Source organism: Drosophila takahashii, chromosome 2R (genome assembly GCF_030179915.1).
Source record: "Drosophila takahashii strain IR98-3 E-12201 chromosome 2R, DtakHiC1v2, whole genome shotgun sequence".
NCBI classification, from domain to species: domain Eukaryota; kingdom Metazoa; phylum Arthropoda; class Insecta; order Diptera; family Drosophilidae; genus Drosophila; species Drosophila takahashii.
This window is the reverse complement of record NC_091679.1, coordinates 41,030,854-41,056,019: the sequence shown is the minus strand read 5'-3', so window position 1 is coordinate 41,056,019 and position 25,166 is coordinate 41,030,854. Positions and strand designations below refer to the sequence as shown.

The window sequence follows — 25,166 nt, the reverse complement described above, 5'->3', positions numbered from 1 at the left end:
GCGGAAATTTATGTTGGCGATAAAGCCCCAACGACTACTGGACTGGAACTTCTTCTGTGCTTCTCCGGTCCTCCAGTTCTCTGGAGAAACCAAAGCCAGGAATTACTTGGCCCAAGGCTGGCATCTAATTGCGGGCCATTCGGATGGATCGGCGTTGTCCGTTAAATTGCCATAATTTCGCCTGGCTTTACGAGCTGCCAGGGAATATTCTCTCTACCATTTTTCGAGCGACCACACATATCACAGAATAGTTGAGGGCAATGCCAAGTTCGCACAAAAGTTTTTGGCGATCATTTGGGCTATTAAATCGCAATTAAATGCGTGACGTGTGGTCCGCAGAGCTCATAAATCGCAGGGAAAATAATACCGAAATGGCAATCATCATTAAAAATGCAAAGAAGCATAAAATTGGCCAAAAACGGGGAAAGAGAAACCCAGAAATATAAATGATTTCCTTGGGCATCATCAAAAGCAGCGATAAGGAAATGTTCTTCTATTCCACACACTAAGGAAAAATTAGGGTTGAAGTGAAGAATTCTAAACTTTTATTTGAATGTGAAATTCTGTCTTTATTGACAGTGTGTGAGATTATAAAATGCTTCAATTGAGGGTCTAATATTTTCTATCACGATTGAAATATTAACAAATCAAATTTTGCAATTTAAATGTATCTAAAATTTTGGGAATTTTAAATAGATTTCGAAAGTACTTACTATTTATTTTTTATCAGTGCACTTATATTTTCTTATTTTCAAGTCGTAAAATCGCTGGCGAAAACTCTGCCGACAGTGTCATAAAAATTAAAAGAAAATCACAATTTCGGTTTTGTTTTGTCGCTTTTGTTTTCGTTGCCTTAAATTTAATATCTCTTTGTCAAACAAGGAAATAAGCTTTTTAAAAAAGTTACCAAGGCCAGCTCGCATTTTATGCAGACTTTCGGACTAATTGTTGCTCAGTGCGTGCATTTGGGAATTACGGCAGTTGGGGGTTTTGATGGCACTTAGAAAGCCGTTAATCCTAATTTTATGCACCAGGTCTGCTGGCCTGGACAAGCCAATTTAATGGCTCACTTCCCATGGCTCATAATAATGTTGATTCCTTGCTGATTCATAAATTTACGTTAGGCTGGGGAAAAAATAGACTAAAAATGTGTGGAGGTGGAGCCGCTTTAGAGGTCCCCAAGCCATTTGAAATCCCAACAAATTAGTGGCCAGTGATCACCTGGATGGTCATGAATTTTAAATGGAAGAAAAGGTTTCAACTCTAGTAACAGTTGGAAATAAAGTCAGAGTTGAAATCAACCAAATCAAAATAAATTGCCCCATACAAGAACATTTTAATTAATGGTCTATATTACCATTGATCATTTTAGTTGGTTAATTAAATATACAAGATTGTGTAAAGTTCTTTCGCATTTGTTTTTAAAATTAACGTTTTGAATTCTCGGGAGCATTTTCGAATACTTATTTACAGAGTCGATAAGACCAAGTATCGATAGTTGCTGGTGTAAGTATCGATAGTTCGCCAAGTGCGATCGCAGCATATTTAGGCACTGGCCAACACTGGAGGACGCTGGAAAAAGTTTTCAAGAGAAAGTTAGGATCGAATAGCAAAATAATTTCAAAATGCCAAGAGAAACAGCATTGTGTATAAACCACAAACTACATATTGTTTCGGTGAGTTCTGGCGATACTAAAATAGTTCGGAAAATCAAGGATTTACCTCCTTTTAGCTGAGCATCAACGATTGTTTGGGCTGCGATCAAGTGCATCTAAATTTCTCCACCACCGACAATGTGCACATAATCATCTATGATTTGATCAAGAATCTCCCGGAGGATCTGCCGGCTGTAACTCCCGTGGCGCAGGCCATTCTACTGATCTGCTCCCTAACCTATCCGAATGCCGAAAGTCTAACCAAGATTCCCCAACTCAAAATTGGCAAGGGAAAGGGAAGCGTGTCGATGAACTTTGAAATGCATCCCCTGCAAAATGGAGATAATACCACGGAGATCGTTGAGGAGCCGGAAAGCGATCTGGATGAGACGCCCTGCACCTCAAGACAGGCAATGGAGCGACAAAGAAAGCGAAAGGAGCGCAAGGATAAGGAGGCGTCCTTGAGGATCATCCAGTCCAATGTGATCAAGGTGACCGTAAAGCGCAAGTTCGATACCTTCTCCACCTTGGACTCGGTTTCGTATCGGATTAATGGTGGCAGGAGCGAAACCGCCACCATTTCGGAGTTCCACGACATGTTCTTCGTGCCCCCTGAGCACTCGAGCAATTATTTGAGTCGTCTGTACAAGGAATGCTCCGGAAATTGGCTTAAGGTCATTCAAAGCGAGGGCGATGGGGATGCCTATTGCAACATCAAGTAGGTCTTATGTTATGTTAACATGTACTTGTTCTTTAAAATTTTATATTGTATTTTAAAAATGGGTAAACACCCGATTTTTTTACAAATTAAATGATGATTTAATTGTATTTATACTATTAGTTAAGATTCAAAAATTGTTTATCTATTTTGAGCGGAAAATAGCTACAAGAACTTAAGTTAAGTGCAATTTTAAAAGTTTGTTTTTTTTATTTTTTCAGAGAACACGACGGTCCCTTCGAGACCTTTGTTAGACTCTTCGATCGCCAGGCGATGGAACCACAGGATGTCGTTTGCCAATTGTTCAAAACATGCCTCCATGTCAATGAAGCAGTGCGTCTGGCGGAGGGGAAGTTTATATTGGAGATTTTGAACCAAGTGCGTCAGATATTCGAGTACATCACCAGTAACGAGTACACCGTTTGGTTTTTGGTTCCCTGTCTAAATAATAAGGATCAGCTGCGTCCTATGGTAAGAATATATTATTGAGCCCTTAATTCTTCAAATTAAGTTATCTCTTTCAGAACTTCGACGACTTGGATTTGACCAAAGTGAGAACCTCAATTCGAGCTGCCGGCGATACTAGGAATATTTACTGGGCCTATACAGATCACAATATCAAGGACTTGCTAATGGTGGCTTTTCAATTGGCCCTGGCCACCATTACCCAACAGTCGGTTATAGTTATTAGCCATTTGGAAATGGTTTGTATAATAAAACTAGAGTTTTATATCTTAGTAATTTCTTTATCTATTTAAACAGCTTTCGGATTTTGTATCCATGCAATATGTGACGGCCAATTATATGGTCGACTCAAATCTTGTAAGTTCTCTCACTTATTTGAGGCAACTGTGTATTTTAATTAATATTCATTACTTTCAGGATGGGGTCTGCCATCCCTATCTACAGCGCATCGTTGAGACGGCCATATTTTTGGGCACAATTGTCATTATTGAATATCCCAGTGTCTTTACACTCTTGAATGAAGGTCGCCAGTTGATCAAGTGTTATCAGACGAAACAGAGCAATTCGGGTGCGTTTCGGTGGGAAGTAGAAGATGATATAGTCCACTACAATGAATCACTCAAAATTCTCAAGGAGTCGGTCGTCGAGTATGAGAAGGCCATGTAGTTTGCCAAAGAATCTATTAGGTAAGTCACTCTATTCCACGAACATGGCATATATCAACTGACTTGCGTGCAATTTCAGCTTCGCCTCGACCAAAATTCATTTATCTGCCGTCTGCGGCTTTCACACGCAAATATTTCCATGCTCATTTTCTAATTACGCCACAGCTCACGGGCCAACTGAACACTCCGGCTGAAAACTCATTCTTCAGCTCCATTTCAATTAGGGTTTTGCCGGCTGTCAGTTTGAGTGCCAGTGGTGGATCAGCCGAGGGTCCTTGCACCACCAACAGCTCCAATGCGCCGCACAAAAACAGCAACTACAATGGCTGTCAGACAAGAGGCACGCGTCATTTGCCGGCGAAATGCATTTTGCGCTAACCAAGACCATTTTTAGCTAAAATTCACCCGGTGACCCAGTTGCTCGGCTGAGAGCCCGGAGATGCATCCTAATGGAATGCTGACTGACTGACTGGCTGACGGACTTGAATGATTGGCGGTTGTTGGGGCAATTCTTTTCGGCGCTGATGGGAGAAAATCATCCTTTCGCAGACACGAAAATTTGTTCAAAGTTTTTCATTAGCATTGCTAAAAATTTAAATTAGTGGAAGAGGCGAAGCTTTCTAGTTAAGTAGAGTGATCATTTTAAATATTAATTATATTTGTATTTTTGAGCCTATTAATCGTATTGTATATTTTCTACAAATTTATTGACTAAAGAATTAATCAATGTTGACAAAAATATCGTTTAATGAGACTTATTATCGAGTATTTATTGCTCTCAACTTTTAAAGCCTTTCAATGAATATGTATTTAATTTTAAATTTTAATCGATTTTAATGTTAATGTTTATTGACGGTAAAATTATTGTGAATTTAAAATCATGTTTATTTTATATAAAGCAATAAAATCTCCTCACCATTTTGATACTTTATCTTACCTGTTGATAGAGAAATTACTTATGATCTAGCCGTGGGCTGTTTTTGTTATATGCAAATGCCATTTTAAATTTATTAGCGAAATGGTGGCCCGAGGGTCATGTTGCCGAGGCCGCCGTTCGTCTACGCAGGTCATAAATAATGAAACGAAAAATGCATTAGACAGGTTTTTGGCTGTGATGCGTGCCACATTTCGCACCTCGTCCACGGGCGCGAGGAGATCGCATGCCGGCACTCAGCCAAATGACAGGCAACACAAGTAGTATACCCCCTCTATAAGTAAGCTCTCCTCGATCCACAAAAGCACATACAGACTGTTCATTAATTGCGCAAGACAACAAATGCTGCATTTTCCAGTGTGCATTTTCTTGCGTTTTCCAATTTTGTGGCTGCCTTGGGTTCGTTTTAGTTTTGGGTTTTTCTGCTTCGGCAATCGGAAAGTGCACACAAAACTCCACCGACTGGGTCTTCTTGTTCATGAACAGCAAATTAGTTTCTACTGAATATTATTTGATGGTTTTTATGGGCAGGCATCCGAGAATACGGATATTAGGAGAACTGAAATGCAAATTTAATGGCAATGAAAGCCATTAACAGACGGTTTGCTCACTTTGAATTTAATTCAGTCTGCGCCAAGTGTATTAAAATTAATGGGAATTATGAACGAAGAGGTTTTAGACGAAGGAGATAGTTTTAAAAAATATTACATTTATTTTATTTCGATATATGTGTAATTTTTTTAGATATGCAATTTAAAAGAATTTCATTTTCTATACTACTGTTGTAAAAGGTTTTTCTGTAAAACCAGAAAAAGGGCACCAACCATTTTTGTTCTAATTATAAATTAATGAGCATACTTCTGCGCCTTCTTGGGTTTCTTATGGGATTTTTTTTCGTTGCTGGGCAATCTGTAATTATACGGGTCTTGGGTTTTAAAAGCAGCCACATGGCGGAAGCTGCCCGTTTTTTGCTTGCTGATTCTACCTATTCCTTCTCAGCTTTTCGGGCGACTTTTGACCCAACCCTTACCCACTGACCGCTGGCAGCTGCTAAAAGCGCCAACGAGTATTAAAAACTCGTTTCGACTAAATATTTAAACAGTTTATTATGCTGGGGCCCCGATGCCGTAACATGCCACACATGTGGGCGTGGCAGTGCCACCCACAAGCTCCAGCGAACCCCCTTTTTTGCACGCCCCCGCTGTCTATGTAAAATGGCGCGTGCATTGCGCCAAAAGGAAATTCAAATTTGAATTAATTATGATGCCACGCCTGGATGCAGGTCCCCATGTCCTCGTTCCCGTGTCCTGGCAGATATTGCAATTTGTTGCTGTTTTTCCTGCTGCTTCTGCCATCGCGGTTCTGCGGGTCTGTTGGTCCCCGGTCCATGCCACATGGGTGGGGCATTTGTTGCACATTTACCAAATAACAAATAATAGCACTTACCGTCCCTCCGGGGGCGCCAAAGAGTGTGCGCGGCGGTGTTTGCGGGAGCTGTTATTTAATTTTTTGTTTAACAAAATGCAAACAACATAAGCAGCTTGGCGATGGGTTAAGGTCTCCGCCAGCGAATGAAATGTTTTGGAAAATTTGGCCAGCAAACAAGAGCTTAAACAATTCGTGTGTACAAAGTGGGCTTTAAATTGAAAATCGATGGTCAGCGAAATTATAACAAAGACAAATTGCAAGAGAAAATTAGCCTGGAAAAGTTTATTAAAAATAAAAATTATTTATATTTATTTTTGGTAGGCAGAAAATTTATTTGAATTTTATCCAAAGAATGTAAATATTTGTATATTTGTTCTAAGTTCTTTTTTACCTAGAAATTTATTTCGCCTACAGTTTTCAACGCAATTTAAGCCTCTAACGAAAATTCTCACTTTTGGTAGAGATACTACCCACAAGTTCATTAACATTTAACTGATCAAAGCAGCGAGGTGAGCGGAAAAGGTCAATCAACCATTTAATTCCTCTACCAGCGAGTAGAGCCACAAAAATAGACAGCCACAAGAGCAACAATCGATGATGGTGGAAAAAAGGAATATCAAAATGCAGTGCAGAAAAAGAGGCTTTAATGGAACGTTTGATGATATACGCAAAAAAAAATGAGTGGTATAAACTAGACCTATAACATACCCTTTGATTTGTTTTATGAAAATAAACAAATATTAAGATATTGGATAAACACTTTATTAGAGTCAACAAAAGGAGGATGCTATCCTCAAAATTCTTCGGATCAAATCCAATTGTTACCAATATTATGCCGTTGCTGATCAGAAACTTATAATCTCAGTTCAGTATACCCTACAACTCAGGTAGAACCATAATAAAGTGTGCGAAAAACAGCGAAAAAGCGAGTTTGGTTTCTGCATTTGCGTTTAATTACGAAATAATCCAAAGCGAGTGAGGCACAGGAAAATCGATGGGGGGTGTTATGTGGGTGTAGGGCGTTGGGTGGTGAAAGCAGAATGGGTGGGAGGATGTGGTAGGGCATGTCAGCGCCAATGATCCAGCAGCGGACAGGCCGTTGACGTTGCTAACCCAATTAAACTGTCGCGCGACTGAGCAGATAGCATCCTTGCAACCATCCTCCCCCATGGAAGGTTGCTCCTCATTCATTCCCGCCCCCTCAATTGCAATTTGGTCCTTTGGCCGACCGAATGAGTAGCAACTGTTTGGTCTGCTCTGAACTGGCACTTTGCCCAAATAAACCGCAGAAGCAAAAGCCACGCAAACGCTCGGTTTCACGGCCTTCATGCCGCTTGATTTTCCCTACTACCAACGCTGCTCGGTCGCTTCGCGGGGCTTCAATAGCAATTTGGCTAAACTCCTTTTTAATTTCGACCGCACTTCCGTTTCACCGCAGTTGACGCCTTGGAATTAAGCCAGACTCAGGGGTGGCAGCGTGAGCCAAGGATGCTAAGTTATTATTTTATGAAAATTATCCTGCCTAAAATCATATAAATATTTCTTGTACTATACTTAAGTTCAACAATTCACAAAATAATTAAAATGTATTTTATTTAGGTATTAATTATACCCGTTACTCGTAGAGTAAAAGGGTATACTAGATTCGTGCAAAAGTATGTAACAGCTAGAAGGAAGCGTTTCCGACCCCATAAAGTATATATATTCTTGATCAGGGTCACTAGCCGAGTCGATCTAGCCATGTTCGTCTGTCCGTCTGCCCGTCTGTCTGTCTGTCCGTCTGTATGAACGCTGAGATCTCAGAAACTACAAAAGCTAGACGGTTGAGATTTCCCACACATATTCTTTGGCTTCCTACGCAGCGCAAGTTTATTTTAGCCGAGCGCCACGCCCCCTCTAACGCCCACAATCGCCCACTAACGATTTTAAAATGGGTCCTGCGCCCACATCTTTAAAGATTTCCGAGAAGTATAAATGCAATTTTGTTGTGTATATTTATACCTATCGAAATGTAGAAGACATTTTTCAAATCGGACCATTCATTAAAAAGTTATACGCTTTATAAATTGTCAACATATATCTATCTCCCTCGCACTCCCTTTAGCTGAGTTATGATTATTAGTCGGGACACCAACCCGACACAGCGTTCGCACTCCCTTTAGCTGAGTGACGGGTATTAGATAGTCGGGACACCAACCCGACTATAGCGTTCTCTCTTGTTTTATTATTAATTAATTATTAATTATTTAGGTATTAATAATGAGCGAAAATGTACCTCTTAGTAATTGTTAAATTTTGAGATAATATTTAAGGTAATATTTAAATTGTTGTCTACAAAGATTTGACGATACTTTTACTTACAATCTGAAGATTTTTAAGATCCATTTTATTTACTGATGTCCATTATATACAATTTCAGAAAAGAGAAAGGCTCTATTTTCTTATAAATAGGTATGATATATGAAATACTCATTTAAATTATAAAACTTTTAGTATTAATTTCTAAAGTTTTATTAAATTTCCCTTAAATTTTAAAGCGCATACCCTTACCCATGTTAAATTTTTTTGACTTTCCTTATATTTTATGCTTCTTTTCACAGCTGCGACCTGAAATTGAATCGAATGTTTTGTTTTAGCTATCGCTCGTTTTGCCTTCAGAAAAGTCAGCCCTGCCAGGATTATATTTTAAATTCCTGTGGCAGGACAATTTTCAGCGGCATAAACGGCGCAAATTTCATTAGCATCAGGCTAGACATCATCTGCCGAACAAAGGGCGCTGAAAAAGAAATCTCTGGGATAAAGCCATTTCATTCAGTCTGTCTGGCCGAAATCAAATTTGGCTAAATGTGCGCAGCGTGTCTTGAAAATCTCGAAAGAACGAAGGAACTTCGGCCTGGAAAATCCCTCTCAATTTGAAGCTCTTTTAATTGTCTTGTCGTGAGGCGTTTCTCTTATATATTTGTAATGTGCAAATATGCGAATATTGTTTTTCCCAGTCTTCTGAAACACACCATATATATACGCATGTTGGATGTATTCAACTTTCTCTGTTGACTCTCAACATTTTGTGTTGACTTTTATCAGCGGCCTTGAGCGGGTTCAAGACACTTCCTCCTCAGTTGCCGGCCGACTTTTGTTGAACTTCATCAAAGTTGGGCAAACAAATGCATTTCTCTGCTGCTTATGCAATTATCCCAGCCGAAACGAGAAAATTCCTCGTTTTCAGCCTTGTTTTTCTTGCCAAATTGTTTACACAATCGAACAAATTCCCTTTGCCAGGGTTTTGGCCAAAGCATTTTTAATTAGTCTGAGTTGCCGCTTTAATCGATGGTTGATAGTTGATTTTGGGATGCATAAAGGTAAATAACCCAAAAGTTAATAAATATTTTGAATTAATTAATATATGTGCACGCAGATTAATTTGTTAATATCCAATACCATTTCTTGTAATGTATTTTTTAGATTTAAAAAATGTACCACTTAATAACAACGACTTTTTGTAAAAGCTTTAGCTTTTTCAATTACCATTAATATTCCCCCTAGATTTTGTAATTTTTTCCCTTGCGACCTGGATAATATAATATTTATTAAGTGTAAATAAGATTGCTCCGAATTACGTTGCACATTTGGGAATTTAATTATCAGCTTTTTGTTTTTGAACCTGGTCGGCTTTAAATTTTTTCATTTGAACTTAATTTGTTGAAAAAGTTGGGAAAAAACAACAATTGCCAATTATCAAAATAACAATTATAGCCAAATGAGTTAAATAAGTTAAGCGTGAAATTGCAAAAAATTCAATTTAAATAGTTTGTTTATGTACCTTTTTGCCCTCTCAAATATATTTTTCTTCTATTTTAAAATGGCCTTCTATTTGCCGCAATTTATTTCAAGCGAGACAAACATCAGAAATTAGAGCCCGCTGGCGAAACATTCGTTTCATCACGGTGCAAAAGTCCATGGGTGGGGAGGTGGAGGGTGGAGGGGGTTAGGTATCTCGGATGAGACATAGCACAGCATGCTGTTTCCTCCAGGCCCAAAGGAGCATCCTTTGTTTGTAATTAATTTCAATATAGCGAGGCATTACAAGAGAAACTCAGTAAATTTCAAAGTATGCTGCGAAGCCAATAAACTCGGGCGAAGAGCTTCCAGGGGCGTAGGGCTGTAGAGGTGGGTGGTGGGCGAAGGGGGCTTCAAACACTCGCAAACACATGGTGTGTAAAATACATTGTGAATATTGCACACGGGACGCGTGAGATGAAAGAAAATGCTAAAATTTAAACCTGAAACACGTGGGGAAGGAGGCGAAAGTTCAGTGGGTCGGTGGGTGGACTTTTCCGCTTCTGCCGCCCCCCACCACCCCTGAACAGCGGCGTATTACTTGGCCCATAAAAGTAGTTAAATTATGTTGACTGAAAAACAGCGTGTGTGTGAGTGTGTGTGCGGGGGTAGGGGGCATGGCATTTTAGTGGGCGGTGGTTAGGGTACCAAGGTTGCTGCCACCACCCACTCACAAATACCGATTCGTATTTTTGCGCCAAAGCAGATAAAAGTAACTCGCACTCGCCATTTTAGTTAAAATATTTGCACGTTCGCAGGGATTGCACGTCCATGGGCGAAAAAGGGGGTTTAGTGGGTTAAGGGGCGGGAAACTGTTTGGTTTGCTGTTCATTTTATTGGAATTCCCGTTCGCATATTGGCTGGGGAATTGTTTCGGTTGCCATCGCCTTCGTTTTTCGATCAGAAGCTTTAGTCGCTGCCACAAAATCCACACAACAGGGAAACCATCACTACGTTTGATTTAACTTGTATACAAATCTGATAATACCGAGCATTTAAGGTTTTACATTTGCATACGTTTTAAATTTTGTAAAACTCACTTGTTTACTTAATTAAATTATTGAAAATCTCTCTGAAGAAAAATCTTTAATATTTTTAAGTATTTTAAAACTTTGTTTTGGCTTTGAAATATATTTCATCCTCCACATTTAAAGTTATCCACGACTTTGACGCCATAGAAAATTAGATTATATTAGTTGTAAAAGTCCGAAAATCATAGTTATAGAACGCTTGAATATTACCACCCCAATTATGTATGAAGCAAACCAAAAAAGCCCACAACAGCAGAAGGATTACGAGCTGCCCGATCCGCCCATCGATTCCATTTCTGCCCTGGAGTTTGTACCGCGATCGAGTTCCTGGAACGCTCTGTGCGCTGGCAGTTGGGATAAGTCGGTGAGCGTCTGGGAAGTGCAGACGGACAAGGTCGTGCCCAAGGCCAAAAAGTCTCTGGATGGCATTCCCTTGGATGCCGCTTGGAACGATTCGGGCAGTAAGATATATGTGGCCGATACCAACGGCGCCGTGATCCAGTGGGATTTGGAATCCAATCAGCTGGCCAAGGTGGGTGCTCATGAGCAAGGAGCACGAACTTGCCATTGGCTGGGCTCTTACCTGATCACTACCTCGTGGGATAAGACCATGAGGGTAAGTATCTTGGATGTCATACATTAAACGTTTAAATTTTAGAGTTATTATATAACAAATAATTTTCAAATGTCCTAAAGACTTGGTCTTTAAGACCCTTAACATAAATCATTTGAATCTAATTCAGTGGAAAAATCATTTTCTCTGCCGCTGCTCTGCCAGCTTATTCCCCTAGCTTCTGCTGTTAACTAATTCTCAATCTAATTCTTAACATAATTCCTATTTAAAATTAAATAGTACATTTATTTATTACATTTATTTTTATTAATATTTTTTTTATATTTTAAAAAATTATTAGTTCTGGGATCCGCGCACTCCCATCGAATTGGCCAAGAGGGATCTTCCGGATCGCAGCTTCGCCGCCGATGTCCTCCATCCCATGGCTGTGGTGGCCTGTGCCGATCAATCCGTCATGGTTTTAAACCTGAACACCGGACCCTTGGACCAAACACAGATGATATGCCCTGGTCAGAGGAGCTCCCAAGTGCGATCTGTGGCCATTTGTCAGGGCAAAGAGTTGGGAGCCAGTAGTTGGTTTCTAGCCAAATCGGATGGCATTGTGTACGAGCAAAGCTTAATGAAGAGTTCAAGAGTCATCAGGTGTCATCGCAAAGAGGCACTAGATGGCTTCTTGGACACCCATGCGGTGCATGAGGTGAAGGTCAATAGGGTGACCAACCAGATGGCCACCGTGGGATCGGATGGAGTGTTTTGTTTTTGGGACTCCCAGATGTCCAACATGTTAATGCAGAGCCAGGCTCATGATCAGCCGATCACCAAGTGCTCGATCAGTGGCGATGGTCAGCTATTTGCCTATGCCTTGGGTTATGATTGGAGTAAGGGGTACGAGCACTGCGATCCTAACAAGAAACCCCAGATATTCCTAAGACCCTTTGGGATTTAGATAACCATCTAAAAACTTAGCAGTTATCATTAACAATTTTTCAAAAATATTTTTTAAGTTCAGTTAACAAAAATTGGTGTGAAATCTCCAGCTCTTTTGAGCCTTTGCCATTTCTGATTGCAATTAGTTAAGCTCTGTGTCGGCTCAAGTTTGATTGAAATATGGCTGGCAATTTCGCATGCAGCTCAAGTTGGTTTCCTGCCTTCCAAAGACCCGAAACTGCTCCTTCTGCCGGTTATCCTGCCTTCCGCTTTGGCGACAATTAACAAACAGTCAACTAATGCTCATAATGAGCTTGCATGCGATTAATTTTCCACTTGAGCTGTTGAATTTCACGCAGCCTCTCGGCCTGATTCCTTGCCCCATCTCGAGTGCACTCCATAAATCATATTCCATTGTCGGTGGCAGTTTCACTGTAGCAAGGAGCATGGTCGGGTCTTATCTGGCTGGAGAATTAGGAGGTGGCAATCGCCTCCAATCCCCGAATCCCCCCACTTAATGCCGCTTGGAGGAGCCAGCTTGGCTCTGCATATCAGAGACTCACGTCAGATGTCACTAATCTAAATTTATGCAAATTGCCAACTGTCTGACTTGGCTCACATGCGATTTCCACTGCCGCCACCGGCAGATTCCGATTCCGAATGCAGAGAGCTGAAAGCGGAAAACTGAATACTGCAAAACTGAAAAACTGAAAAAGAGACTTTGCAACAGTTGTAAAAATGCAGCTAAATTCAAATTTGACATGCAGCAAAGTCCGACTTGGAGTTGAAGTCGGATTGGAGGAGTGCAGAATATTCGCGGAGTCTTTCATTTGGGATGCAGAGCAGCTAGCTGCTACCAGTCACCAGTTACCAGTTGAATCAGCATCCGCTCGCCTGGCAAGCTCTTATTAAATTAAAACGAAGGCGTTTAAGTGCCGCCCCGGGGCTACCATGCCAAGATTCAGAGACTCAATCTGATATGCAAAACATTTTTGAAATAACTCAGCCGTAAACAGTTTCAGCCGGAGTTCGGTGGGCAGAGGAGTGCAGTGAATCGGGGCTCCATGTCTCAGCCAAGCTCAACTCAGAACTTCTCTCAAGCTTAGCCAAATTAATTGAAAAAGTTACACGCATCGCTAGCTGCTCCTATCCAGATTCTCCTTGTTCTCCACCTTTTCACCTCCCCGGGAAGGCAGCTCGCCAAAGGAGAAGGAGTCGGAAACATTCCAGCTGGCCGAAGGATTCGCACTTGATTAGTCGCCCGGTTGAGAGGGCCGATTGCAACAGAACGGCGATTTCTGCACTGAGGTGGCCTGGATTTCAATTTCAATAAATAAATGTTTTGTAAAAATCTAGCCGAGTTTAAAGTTTAGGGGTTATTTTATTGATCTAATAATGTCCAATTAATAAATTATTAAATTTTAAGTACATAAGCAACAAATAATCAAAAACGGGTAAGAAAATATAACCCTATGACATTATTTTGTTTTACATTTTGATCATTTTTTTAGGATCATAATTACACGATCTTGACAAAAACAAGAACCCAATGAAACACGACTTTCGTTCTTGGCTTTTGGGCTATTATTTTATTTAGGGCTCAGGACTCATCACAATCTTCATAAGTTTAGCTGAACTCTAAGTCTTCATAAATTTAATATCTTGATGATTTTTAATTGTATTTTTTGTTGGCTTAAACCCTTAATTTAAATGAGAATAAAAATGCCTGAGTTTTCGATTTTCGGAACTGCCCGTTTTGGTCTCTGCCAGTTGGCAATGTTTTGGGAGCTCTAAGCTTCAAGTTGGCTTGGTGCGCATAGCCTTTCGGTTTCATTATCGCGAAAACGGCACGCGATGCCAGAAAACAGGGCCAAAAAAGCCGAAGCAGAACCAAAAGCGAAATCCAGAGCCAAAGTCGCAGCAGCAACAGCAGCTCCGCACATTGGCCGCCATTTACAAGTCGGCGCGTTTGTAATCGCTTGCAGCTAGCTCCATTTGCCCTTCTGGCCCCCTCTTGCCCCTCTAACCCTCTCTTACCACGCAGCCAACTTGCAACAGCCAACTGCCACTTACGTGCCCATATGCAAAGCGACAAAGTGTGAAATTTCACTGAGCGTTGCCCCCACATGGAAATCGGAGGATGGGAAGATCGGGCATCACACGTGTGCGCGTCTGGAGGGGAAGATTCCAGTTGACCAGCTGGCCATGTTTGCATAAGCCCCCCAAAATACCTGATACGCAGCAAGTTCTCTCGTCTGGCTAATTAATGCAGCTGGCTTAAAGGGTCTGAACTTCAGACTCTGAAGGAAGAAAGAAAATTAATTGCAAGGGTACAAAAAATATTACACAAAATAATCAATAAGAAAATGTAGATATTTGTAAGGGATATAATTTAAAATTTTAATATAATACCTACTATATTTTTACCAGTGTAGTAAATAGATCTTTGGGGCATTTGAAGAGCATCCATAGAGCAGCGATAAATTCCATTTTTTCTTAGCGTATCGCTGGCTGCACAAAGACCCTCCACTTTTGGCCAACATTTGTCAGCGGCTTGCGCCCTTATTTTATTTGCACTTGTCTTCAACTACTGTATATACCCCCTATACCCCACCACCCTTTTGGCCCCTCTAAGATGTAACAATTTCAACCTATAATTTATTCAGCTAAATCCTTTTGCCGCCACGAGCCAAGCAAAGCGAGCGGAGCAGTGAAAATAAATTAAATGGAAATCATTTGTCTTGCTCAACAAAATATCACGCAAATGGGCGAAAGAGGAGACCGAAATGGTTTTCCAGGGGCACCCAACAAGTGGCGGCTCCCGAGGAAATTTGCATAAAGAAATAATATTCATTGTGCGAGGGAGAGGACTGGGCAAAAAGGATTTGAACATGTCAAAATTGTCCTTGACGGACGCTAAAGTGGATAAGATGGTTTCCTTTTATTCCCAGAGCGTACGACTTAAGGTTCTTTATTTTGCGCCCAGTTCTTAAACTCCGTTTAAAGACGCCCGCAAGTATGCAACAATTTTGGTTGCTAAACCTTTGGGGCTTATCACAACTTAACTATATATCCGCTCGGTGCCAAGGCAATTTACTCGTGCCACGCCCACATAAACAAGGCATCCGGCGGTCGAAACTATCTGGAAAATCTCAGTCGGGCCAGAAAGGGGCGATTAACAAGATTAAAAGCGCCATTAAATGCTTTGATTCGGTTCTGGCTAAGACCACGCAACCGCAGATACGCAAATGTGGACGAGGATGGAGACGAGGATGTGTGGATGTGCAGATACAAAGATACACTTTGGGCGATACACAGGAGGTGGAGTCCAAAAGGCGCACCCAATAATTTATCCCCAAACCAAAGCGAAAGCCCGCCTCCCAGAAATCTGTTTCTTGCTTAAAGGAACACATGTTTGCGGCTGCAGCCACAGCTGCCAGTCGAATGTATCCCTCGGATACAGATACAGAACCTCCCCAGGAATGCCATCTGTTCCCTGGCCAGGACGTAAATTACGCAAAATTTGCTGTTAAGTAGTTTAGCGCCAGCGGCAGATACATTCGTATCCCGGAATCCCCAAAGTCCCCCCAAAACCCCGCAATCCCTCAGATTGATTTAGGTTGCGGGTTAAGCTCAACACTTGATCCCCAATCCCGATTCCCGAATCCCGATTCCCAAACTAAATTATATATTTGGGGCAGCAGAACCTGTTCGTGTTCTGAGGGAATTAACGAAAAGTTGGACACCGCACAAAAGTTCGAGTTTAGTTTGTGCCGCAAATCCGAGAGTTGTTCCCTCTTGATGTCTCGCTTCTAGCTTTTTAATCCTAAATTAAATTGGAACAATGGAAACATTTTAATTGTTAATACATAAATGCTGGCAAACACAAAAAAACTTTTGCTCTTTGCAATTTTAATATGCTTATGTTTAGTAATTTGCAAATGCGATGTGCGATAAAGTTCAGAGGTGAGCAATATTTGCAAATGAAATGAAATCCAATTTTAAATGCAAATAAAACTAGCTTTTGCTTTTACGCTTGAACATGCGATCCAAAAATGTAGGGTTTTCTGTTAAATAAAATTTAAGATTTAATTTCGATTTTTTTTTGAAAGTGTTAAAAAAAGTTCATTTGTTTTGTAGACTTTTTTAAATATTATATTAGCCTTATTCAACAAAAATCTCTGTTTATTTGATAACAAAATACCATTTACAATTTTGTCCTTCAGCGTTTCTAAAAACACGCAACATTTTAAAGTGAAATTTATTACATTTTCAGTTTCGCAACCGTTTGCCGGAATTTAGTAATAAATGAAATTAAACAATAGGGCGAAGGCAACCAGCGCTAAATTGCATTACAGTCGCCGGCAAAGGGCAGTGGCATAAATGAGCAAAAATAATTTAATGGCGAATTGCAGTGGCATTAAGCCGAAAAGGGCGGGCCAACAGCACGGCGGCAACTAATTTAAATTGAAATTAAAATTGATTGTTTTTTAAACGCGTCACGTAGGCAATCCCAAGGGGGCTGAAGGGTGGGTGGTTTTCAGTTTAAGTGCGTGTCGGAGCGAAACAGAGAGGTCTGCTGCTGCTGCCACGTCACTTGCAACAATGCAACAATGCAGCAGGCAAACAAACAATGGCCGATGCGAAAAGTGCGGAACGCTCAGAATGTTCAACAAGCAAACAAATTCGTTAACAAATGTTCGAAATTGCAGCGGCAACAACAACGCCGTCAACAATGTTTAAAACAAAGGCAAAACAAAAATTGAAATTGGCCAGCTATGGAAAGACTGTTGGGCGGGTGGAATAATGAAACAATAAGTGAACATAAGCGACTATCGGTATGCTCTTCTGCTGCCATTGTCAGTGAAACATATTATTTAATTTAAAAAAAGAACAAGTGTTTAATATGTAAATATAACAAACAAGAATTAGGCCCTATGTTTAACTAATGTTTTTCTGGTTTTTATTCTTTTAAAATCATGTTCACCTTTAAAGCTGAGCGATGAGCAATTAAAATTCCTTATTTTATTAAAACCATTAGTTTTTGAAATTCTTTTATATATCTGTAGTTTAAAAATGTGTATATTGCTTTAACTATTTTTAAACCATAAGCTGCAAATTTAATTATTTTAGTCTAAATAAACGTTTTATTAAAAAATATTAACAGTCCTCTGACTTGTAAGGGAATTAATATATTATGTTTAATGAAGATCTAATAAAAATATATTCCAAATTTGTGAAGCATTCTTTGTTGACACTGTTTTGAAAATCCCCATAAAGTAACAAATTTTTTAAATAACTATAAAAATATGTTTTTTCCAATGACATTTATTTTTGTCTGGCCTTCAATTTAATTTCGTTAGTCATCGAGAGTGCATTTTCTGGCATAGGAAAATACAGGCGACTGAACTAAGCCCATTTTCGCATTTCCCAAAGCGCGTGCCGCTATGCACCCTTTTGCTGTCTCTTTCTTCGCTTAATATCCCCCTCTCTGTCTCACCAACACCACCACACACTCATCGAGTCACCCACACTTTGGCATCCACTCAATTATATTGCGTGCTTTTGTTTGTTGTTGCTCAGGCTGTGAGGTGGGGAAAACGTGGGGGTTTTCCGAGGCACGAGAGGTGGGCGGGTGGTGGTGGGACAGGCCTCTCTCATTGTATTTTTAGGAAATTGTTGCTAATTTTTTGCGCATAGCCAAATTGAATTTTGCAGCTGCCCCAACGTTGTATGGCTTTTGCGATAGCAGCAACACCCACAAACAGCCGCCGCCACCCAAAAGGAAAATCCCCCGCCCGGTGGAAACCCCCACCCACCGATTTGGCCACCATAGAGCCCATGTATAATTGCCACCATCATCATCATCATCGCGGGCACTAATATGGCTTGGCTCTCTGTTGGCCGCTGTTTCTTCTATTTTATTTTGGCCACATGGATGCTGCCCAATTAACCGACTTGATGTTGGCTTTTTTATTTCTGTGTTTAGCGGCTAATTTGGCTAAATGTTGTCAGTGCAGTAAGCACTCATTTTATTTTAACCCCGGCTAATTGCCGGCCCAGACCAACGGAACGTGCCCGCCGTGGAACACAACAAAGCCATCAGAGACTTATCGATGCGATGGAGCAGTCGGGCCTCTATAAGTCCAACCCAGATGGAAAATATTTGGCAAAAGAATTTGAATTTTTCCGAACCGAAAAAAAGATGGGATCTTATTATTAAAAACCTTTATTAACAAATGACTTTCAATCGCTATAAGTACTAGTAGTTAGGATCCTCATGAAATATGAGTAGTGAATTATAAGTAGTAAATTAATCAATTACATGTGAAACATTATAAGGCACAATTTTAAATTAAATTAAAATATGTATAAATATTTCAATGGTTTCCATTTGTTTTTCCCTAAAAATATACAAAAATCTAGATAGATAAATAAATGTTATTGCAACATAATTATATCAGATGGTAATTATACCTTTTAAAAGTTTGACTGTATCACTCCATTGCTCTTTTGTCGATGCATCAGCTGATGGTTAACTTTGAAAAAAGCTTTTTAAAGTCCCAACTTTGGAGGGAGGGTGGTGCCAAGTGGAAAAGTTCGTCCGCTATTGAGTTCTTTGCTGTAGCTCTACTTTATTTTTTGTAAAAGCAACTTCCGTGCCATCAATAGTTTTTTAATAATTAAAACTGCGCCAAAGCAATTAATTTTAAATTTTAAAAAGGTTACCCACACACATCCCCTTCACAAAGTGGCTCTCCGTTCTTGGCCGGCAGGGGGCGCTGCTGCCGACTGCGGTTAGAAAATATGAGACATGGAGGAAAATGTCTGGCAAATGTCACTTGAAAAATTTAAAAGCTCCGCAGCCCCTGCAGCGAAGGGGGTGGGAATTGGGCTGCTAGGTGGGCTCGATTGTGGGCGGTCGCGCAATGGGGCGTATGCTCGATGTTGGCAAAGGCGAAACTTAATTAATTTGAGTAACTTGGCAGTCGTCCGATCTGGATGCCCATACCATCCCCAACCTAACCATTTTCCTCCCACCCGTGGGCGTCTTTGTGGAACTTTGGGTGTGGCATGAATTCTTAATAACTGCCGGCAAGGGGGGCGGTTGCCACAGGGGGACCGCGGGGGGCGTGGCTGTCGCAGAAATACGAAAAAATACAGGCGAGCTCATACTGCAACCGCCCCTCATTTTAATAAAAGGGTTGCAAAGAAAGAAATTACGGAAACTGACTATGTCAACATAATTAACTTTGAAGTGAGAAACGGGGAAGAGGTGGTTTTTTCTGCGGAATAGGATGGTGGGAAAAGCCGGGCACAAAAAAAAAGAGTTCACCCCGCACATATGGATTCATTTCGTTTTAGTTGCCAAAAAAGCGAGATTCACAAAAATAAAAGGGAGCAAAAAATATGATGGTCATAGCATCCACTCCCCAGTAAATCTGGCAAATGGCGTCGAGTGTTTCCCATAATTAATTTTAATGTGTTTTTTAGCGCCTTTCCAGTCAAGCTGAGCTCAACTGAGCTACAGAGGCCATTTGGCGCATTCATCTAATTGCCCAACTTTGGCAAAAACAGAATCTGAAATCAGCACGAAATTACTTACAGCCCTTTTGGGTGATTCTTTTTCACACTTTTGGCTCTATTTCATTTGGCACAGGTGACTGCGTCCATAAGATATTCATATTCCTGAGTTAAAACGGAAAACACAGTTATATATTTAAAGGAGAACCTTATTTAAACAATTTTAATGATCAAATTAAATTTTTAAGCGATTATAATCCTTTATTTGAGCAGATTTCGGGCATTCTGTATCCAAAACTTGTCTTCTTATATCAATTTACCTGTTTGTTAAACTTTTTGATTGCCCAATTTGCTGCAAAAAAAACACAGACGCCAAAAAAAAAAAGAATTGGCATTTCAAAGATATAAAGCAGAGCTGAGAAGAGCTCTTAATTCGGACTTTGTGACCGCCGATGGGGCCACATATGTCTGGCTTCTTGGCAAAGTCTTCTACTGGTCTGGACTTCTCTATCTGCAGCTAATGTGCAACAAAATAAATGGAGATACTGACAGCTCAGTTGGTCTGGAGAAATCCAGGAGCTGGGGCCAAGAATTGTTTCAGGGGTTTCTGCCAAACGCTGACGACGATGACTTTTAAATTGTTTTATTGAGGTGCCCGTGTTGGTCAGAAAGTTAAGCAAGTGCAAAATAAATGAGCTCAGCAGTCCATTTCACAGCTTACCAGCATTTTGTTGTCTGTCTGGTTGGGGTTTAAAATTAACTGTGTTCTAAGATGCTTAAAAATTTATTGAGTCTGGATTTTTAATTTTACTTTTCTTGGTAAAATTGTTATCAAAATTTTATTTTTATTGTACCATTTAGAAAATATCTGTCTTTCCTTTATGAATTTTTAGGTATTAGGTATTTAGGAACTTTCTTTAACTCCTTAATTTCATTTTATAGGTTTAAACTTTAAAGAACTGCCTATACAGTTTAATATTATATTTTGGAAGTTCTTAAGTTAATGTTACTATATTAGATTTTACTGCAGTTCTGGAGGTCTATCTAAAAATGGCTCCATTAATTCCTACATATTCTAGACTGCCTGCCACATTTGAGCGGCATATCCAGCTATCCTCTTTTGCAGATGGCTTTAAATGCCATTTTTATGCCCCAATCAGGCTGCCCAGGACTTTGTGCCCTGTCACCAAAATGGCGTTAAACTTCCACCCAATGTCCTAAGTAGCTCACAGGCCAGCCTCAATATGGCTCGCTGACATGTCCAGCATGTTAGCCAGCTTCTCCCCGTTCGGTTCGGAAAATGCTCATAAAATGTCGCCCGGAAAACGGACCCTAAGCCCCTGTCAGCTGGGCAAAGGGGGAAAAGTGGAGGAGGGGGGTTGGGATACGGAAGGCGGAAAAGTGTCCCGGTTGCAACATCATCGTCCTGACCTCGGGCCATCTGAAGCTCGAAGTGAAGCAATTTACGTGCTGTGCCCGTGTGCGTTGGAAAGTTAATGCTCTGTCGCAGATTAAAACCAAAACATGCGAGCGGAACCACGGGCTTTCCAGGTGGAAAGGAAACCGGTGAGAGAGTAGATTTTCCGGGTTGGGGGAAAACTGCCGTGCTGTGTCATATTAGCACAACAGATTTCCCAGAATGTGAATGCCCCTATCCTTCGGTTCAGCTGGCGGAACTGGAAAGCCGGGATTTCGTGATAGTTTCGCTCAATTGAAAACTTTATCCTTGGCCATCCGTTCGGTTTCTCTAGTTTTCTATCTATATACATATATATTTATAGATGGAAAAACACAATTAATTATTTAGACCTGCGGCGTTTTCAATTACCCAGGCTGTTTACAAATAGAACTCGAGCGGAGAGCCAATATTCAAACAGAAACAAAACAAAATCGATTTCATCACCAGGCGTTTTTTCAATTAAACTCAGTATTTCATTCGGCGCTCATCAGACAGCTCCAGTAGCATCTTCTATTAGCTTTTCCTCCAGCACTTTTTGGCCCCCCCGAAAACCCGGTAACGGTTATTGAAATTGTTTCGAACATTTTACGCCTTCAGTTTGGGAAATCGCTGGGGGGTGGGAGGTCTGCCAAAGGGATGGGGAGGTCATTCGATTCTATTGCCGAGGGCGGGAGTTTTTCTTTTTTTGTGTCTTATTGGCATCTCAACTTTGTCACGTGTCAATATGCAGAGATGGGTACAACAGCAGGGAGGAAATGGAAAGGAATGGAATGGAAAGCGGCACCGCCGGCAGCTCATTTAAATTTTAATTTGGACGGCAGTCGAGAGTCTAGGTCTGTGGATCCCTCTCCTCCACAGCCACTATACTATACCATCCATATCTGTTTTTCGGCAGGACTAAGTTTTCGGCATTGACAGTTGCGTTGCGCAAAAGTTTCTGCGGAATTCCCATTATATTTCAAAAGCTTTTCCGGTTGACTTTTTGTCCGGGGTCATGAATTCATTTCGGGTGAGCTTTGATTGAATAACTGAATGATATTCGTCATGGCAGAGGAAAGGAAACTTATCATAATAAATTTTTAGGAATTTTGAAGAGGCTAAGGAAGTTTGGTATTGGAGTTAATCATATATGAATTTAGTTTACGTTAAATATTTTTTTTTTTACGATTTATAAACAAAATTCCTTTTATTACACGAATTTCCGAATTTTTGTTGTTCCACAAACCGAAAACCAAAACCGATTGAAACGATTTTATTGGGATAACCGACCGAAACCTTTCATATTTATTGGCTGGCCCACATTTCTCGCTGTTATTGTGCAATGCGCAAAAAACAGAAAAATAAAGCAACTTTAATCGATTTATGAATTGTTGAACATGTCCAGGCCGCCAATATATTGATGCATTGACTGCACTGAGTGATGCCCAACACGGGCAAACAATGGACCAATTTCATTTAAATCGCATAAATTCAAATAAATAACAGCCAAACAGAAAAGGAGAATGGGAAGGGGAGAGGGGAAGGTGACGAATGGAGGTTCCGAGATTGTGGAGACAAAGATTTAATAAAATGACACAAAAACACGCCGGGCAAACATAAAAATCAATAAACAATAAAGTTGATTTATGCGTCAAAGTGTCAATTGGCAGTAGCGTTCGCCACTGTTTTCCCCTCTTTGATCCCCGATTTTCGCCCCGCTTTTCCACCCCTTTTCCTCCACTTTTCATTCTCATTGGCGGCGGGCATCCATGGCGTATGCGTAATTGCATTTGACAGTGCAACCGGTCAGCAGTGAAGCCTGTGAGTCGGCTGAAACGCATTTAAGTGCTTCATTCGATATTCCAATGATGCAGTCACTCCCACTGCCCCTCTGTCCCGCCCCCTTTTTTGTATTTGCCATTTTATTTCGAAATATTTTCCACCATTCAAATGAATGATTGAGAAATATGCTTTTGATTTTATTCCCATTGACCGGCAACAGTTGCAGATCGTGCTGCACTTATTGTTGCAGTTGCAGATTTGACATCTAGGGGGATGGGAGGAAAATCGAGGAAAACGCGGACTCCACAATTCATCTGTCAACCAAATCAATTTTGTGGCTTCAGCCATTTATCTTTGTTAGCGCTCAATTGACGCAGCCGCTGCCACAGATACAGATACAGATACAGTGGCAGCTATAGATACTGACTCTCATTCCGATTCTGGATCCAAATCGGTTAGCTACTGCCATTTGGGTCGGAGCGACTAATTGAGGCGGACGAGCGGCTGGCTGATTGGAATTTAATTGGGTTTTGCCGCTTTTGTTTGGCCGCACAGTTGCATTTCGGCCCCAGGAAAATGGCATAAATTCTTGATGCGAAATTATGGAAATGAGTTGGACAAATATCGGGTTCAATTTAGTGTAAATTGATGAAGGGCTATACACTCATAGAAATTTTTACCCTAAATCGCCCTAAAAAACTGACTTTTCGCCCGTGGATTTAGAAAATCGCCCATAAATCGTATCCGCTGGCGATTCGCCCGTGTATTTAGAAAAATTTTCTTAAAAATCCCTATGGAAATTTGGTTTAATTTAGGGTGATTTTTCTTGAATTGAGAAATATTTTCCTATTTTTAGGGTGATTTGCCCTAAGTTTAAGTCGTGTTTTTCTAAAAGTAAGGGCGAACTTTCTGTTTTTAAAGACAAATGCCCTAAAAAATTATGCAAATTAAAAAAAATCGTGTTTGAGCATGCTTAACTGAATTTGGGAAGCATGAATTTTAGTCGTGTATATTCTGGGAACTGGGACTGCTTTAATTAAACAACACCGGCGGAGGACACCGTTGCATATTATTGTATTGGTGTGTAGCTTATATGGGAGCTGCGTTAAGAGGGGGGCCCGATCTATACAACACAGCCGTTAGAACTGAAAAATCATGTTTGTAAACGAATTAGGGAAATAAATATGAGGAGAAAAAACAACTTACTTTTTTGGTCACTCCGAGAATCGAACCCACGACCTCTCGGTTCAGAGTCTAACGTCCTACCGCTGCACCAGAGACCCATCGCGCAAGACAACGAACAAACTCTGCAGACATCTTATTTTCTTGAGGTCTACGTTATAATTTGACTAAAGGCAACTAAACCGTATATTTTTTTCCTGACGACTGTGACAATTAGTCCCGTTTTCTTGCCAGAAAACACAAAGTATGCTTTTAACTCAGAACTCCCATACGTTTTTAAGGTTTAAAGACTACTTTAATTTAAAATTCGGACGAAAAAATGTCCTTAGTATTATAATGTTTACAAAAAAAAAAAAACATAAAAATAAAGTTGAATCACACAGGGTTCGAACCCACAACCCCACGACCTTAGTCCTCATATAGCAAAGTTGAAAGCGCAAGTGATTAGACCGCTGGGCTACCGAATTTCACACTTTTGGAGTGATTTTTAAGGCGAATCGCCCTTGTATTTAGACAAATTTTAGAAAAAAAATTAGGGCAATTCGCCGTTGGATTTAGAAAAGGTCAAAACGAAGCAAATCGAAAAAATCGCCCTAATTATTAGAAAAATAGAAAAATTAACCCTAAAAATATTTTTTTATGGTCACCTGCCTTGAATTTATGGCAAATTTGTCGTGAAAATAGAAAATTTTTCTCAGTTCAAGGGCGAAAATTTTTTTAGGGCGATTTTCTAAAATGTAGAAAAGTATTTTTATGAGTGTATATATAATCGAGTTGATGACTGGCGTTTGTCATATCGTACATGGGATATTCTGGGATTTGACACTTTACAATGGAGAAATTCCATTGACACACTTTTATTGAAAATTTGCAACATGTATTATGGCATATACGGTTACAACGAAAAATTGGGGAAATAATAGGTTTTCCTTACATAAAGTCTTCTAAAATTCTTTTTCTTTTATAAGGATACTCATATTTATCTTTTATTAAAATTATTAAGAAG

The 25,166-nt window shown here is 40.2% G+C and overlaps 2 protein-coding genes across 4 annotated transcripts; both read left to right on the top strand.

Moving 5' to 3' along the window:
• Window positions 1–1,265: 1,265 nt before the first annotated feature.
• On the top strand, window positions 1,266–6,535 carry ord (orientation disruptor). 3 transcript variants are annotated; one of them, XM_070213643.1, is made up of 7 exons: window positions 1,269–1,676; window positions 1,733–2,373; window positions 2,595–2,844; window positions 2,898–3,077; window positions 3,136–3,195; window positions 3,256–3,524; window positions 3,583–4,362. In XM_070213643.1, exons 1-6 carry the CDS (start codon window positions 1,626–1,628, stop codon window positions 3,502–3,504), a joined length of 1,431 nt encoding a protein of 476 aa, XP_070069744.1. In that variant the 5' UTR covers window positions 1,269–1,625; the 3' UTR covers window positions 3,505–3,524; window positions 3,583–4,362. The 3 variants fall into 3 exon arrangements, with proteins under 3 accessions (XP_070069743.1, XP_070069742.1, XP_070069744.1); XM_070213642.1 differs by lacking the exon at window positions 3,583–4,362 and adding an exon at window positions 6,280–6,535 and having other exon boundaries at window positions 1,266–1,676; window positions 3,136–3,524; XM_070213641.1 differs by having other exon boundaries at window positions 1,267–1,676; window positions 3,136–3,524; window positions 3,583–4,367.
• Window positions 6,536–10,839: 4,304 nt separating this feature from the next.
• LOC108056975 (protein Rae1) lies at window positions 10,840–12,384 on the top strand. The gene is made up of 2 exons (XM_017141034.3): window positions 10,840–11,349; window positions 11,648–12,384. Exons 1-2 carry the CDS (start codon window positions 10,954–10,956, stop codon window positions 12,251–12,253), a joined length of 1,002 nt encoding a protein of 333 aa, XP_016996523.2. The 5' UTR covers window positions 10,840–10,953; the 3' UTR covers window positions 12,254–12,384.
• The last annotated feature ends 12,782 nt before the right edge of the window (window positions 12,385–25,166 follow it).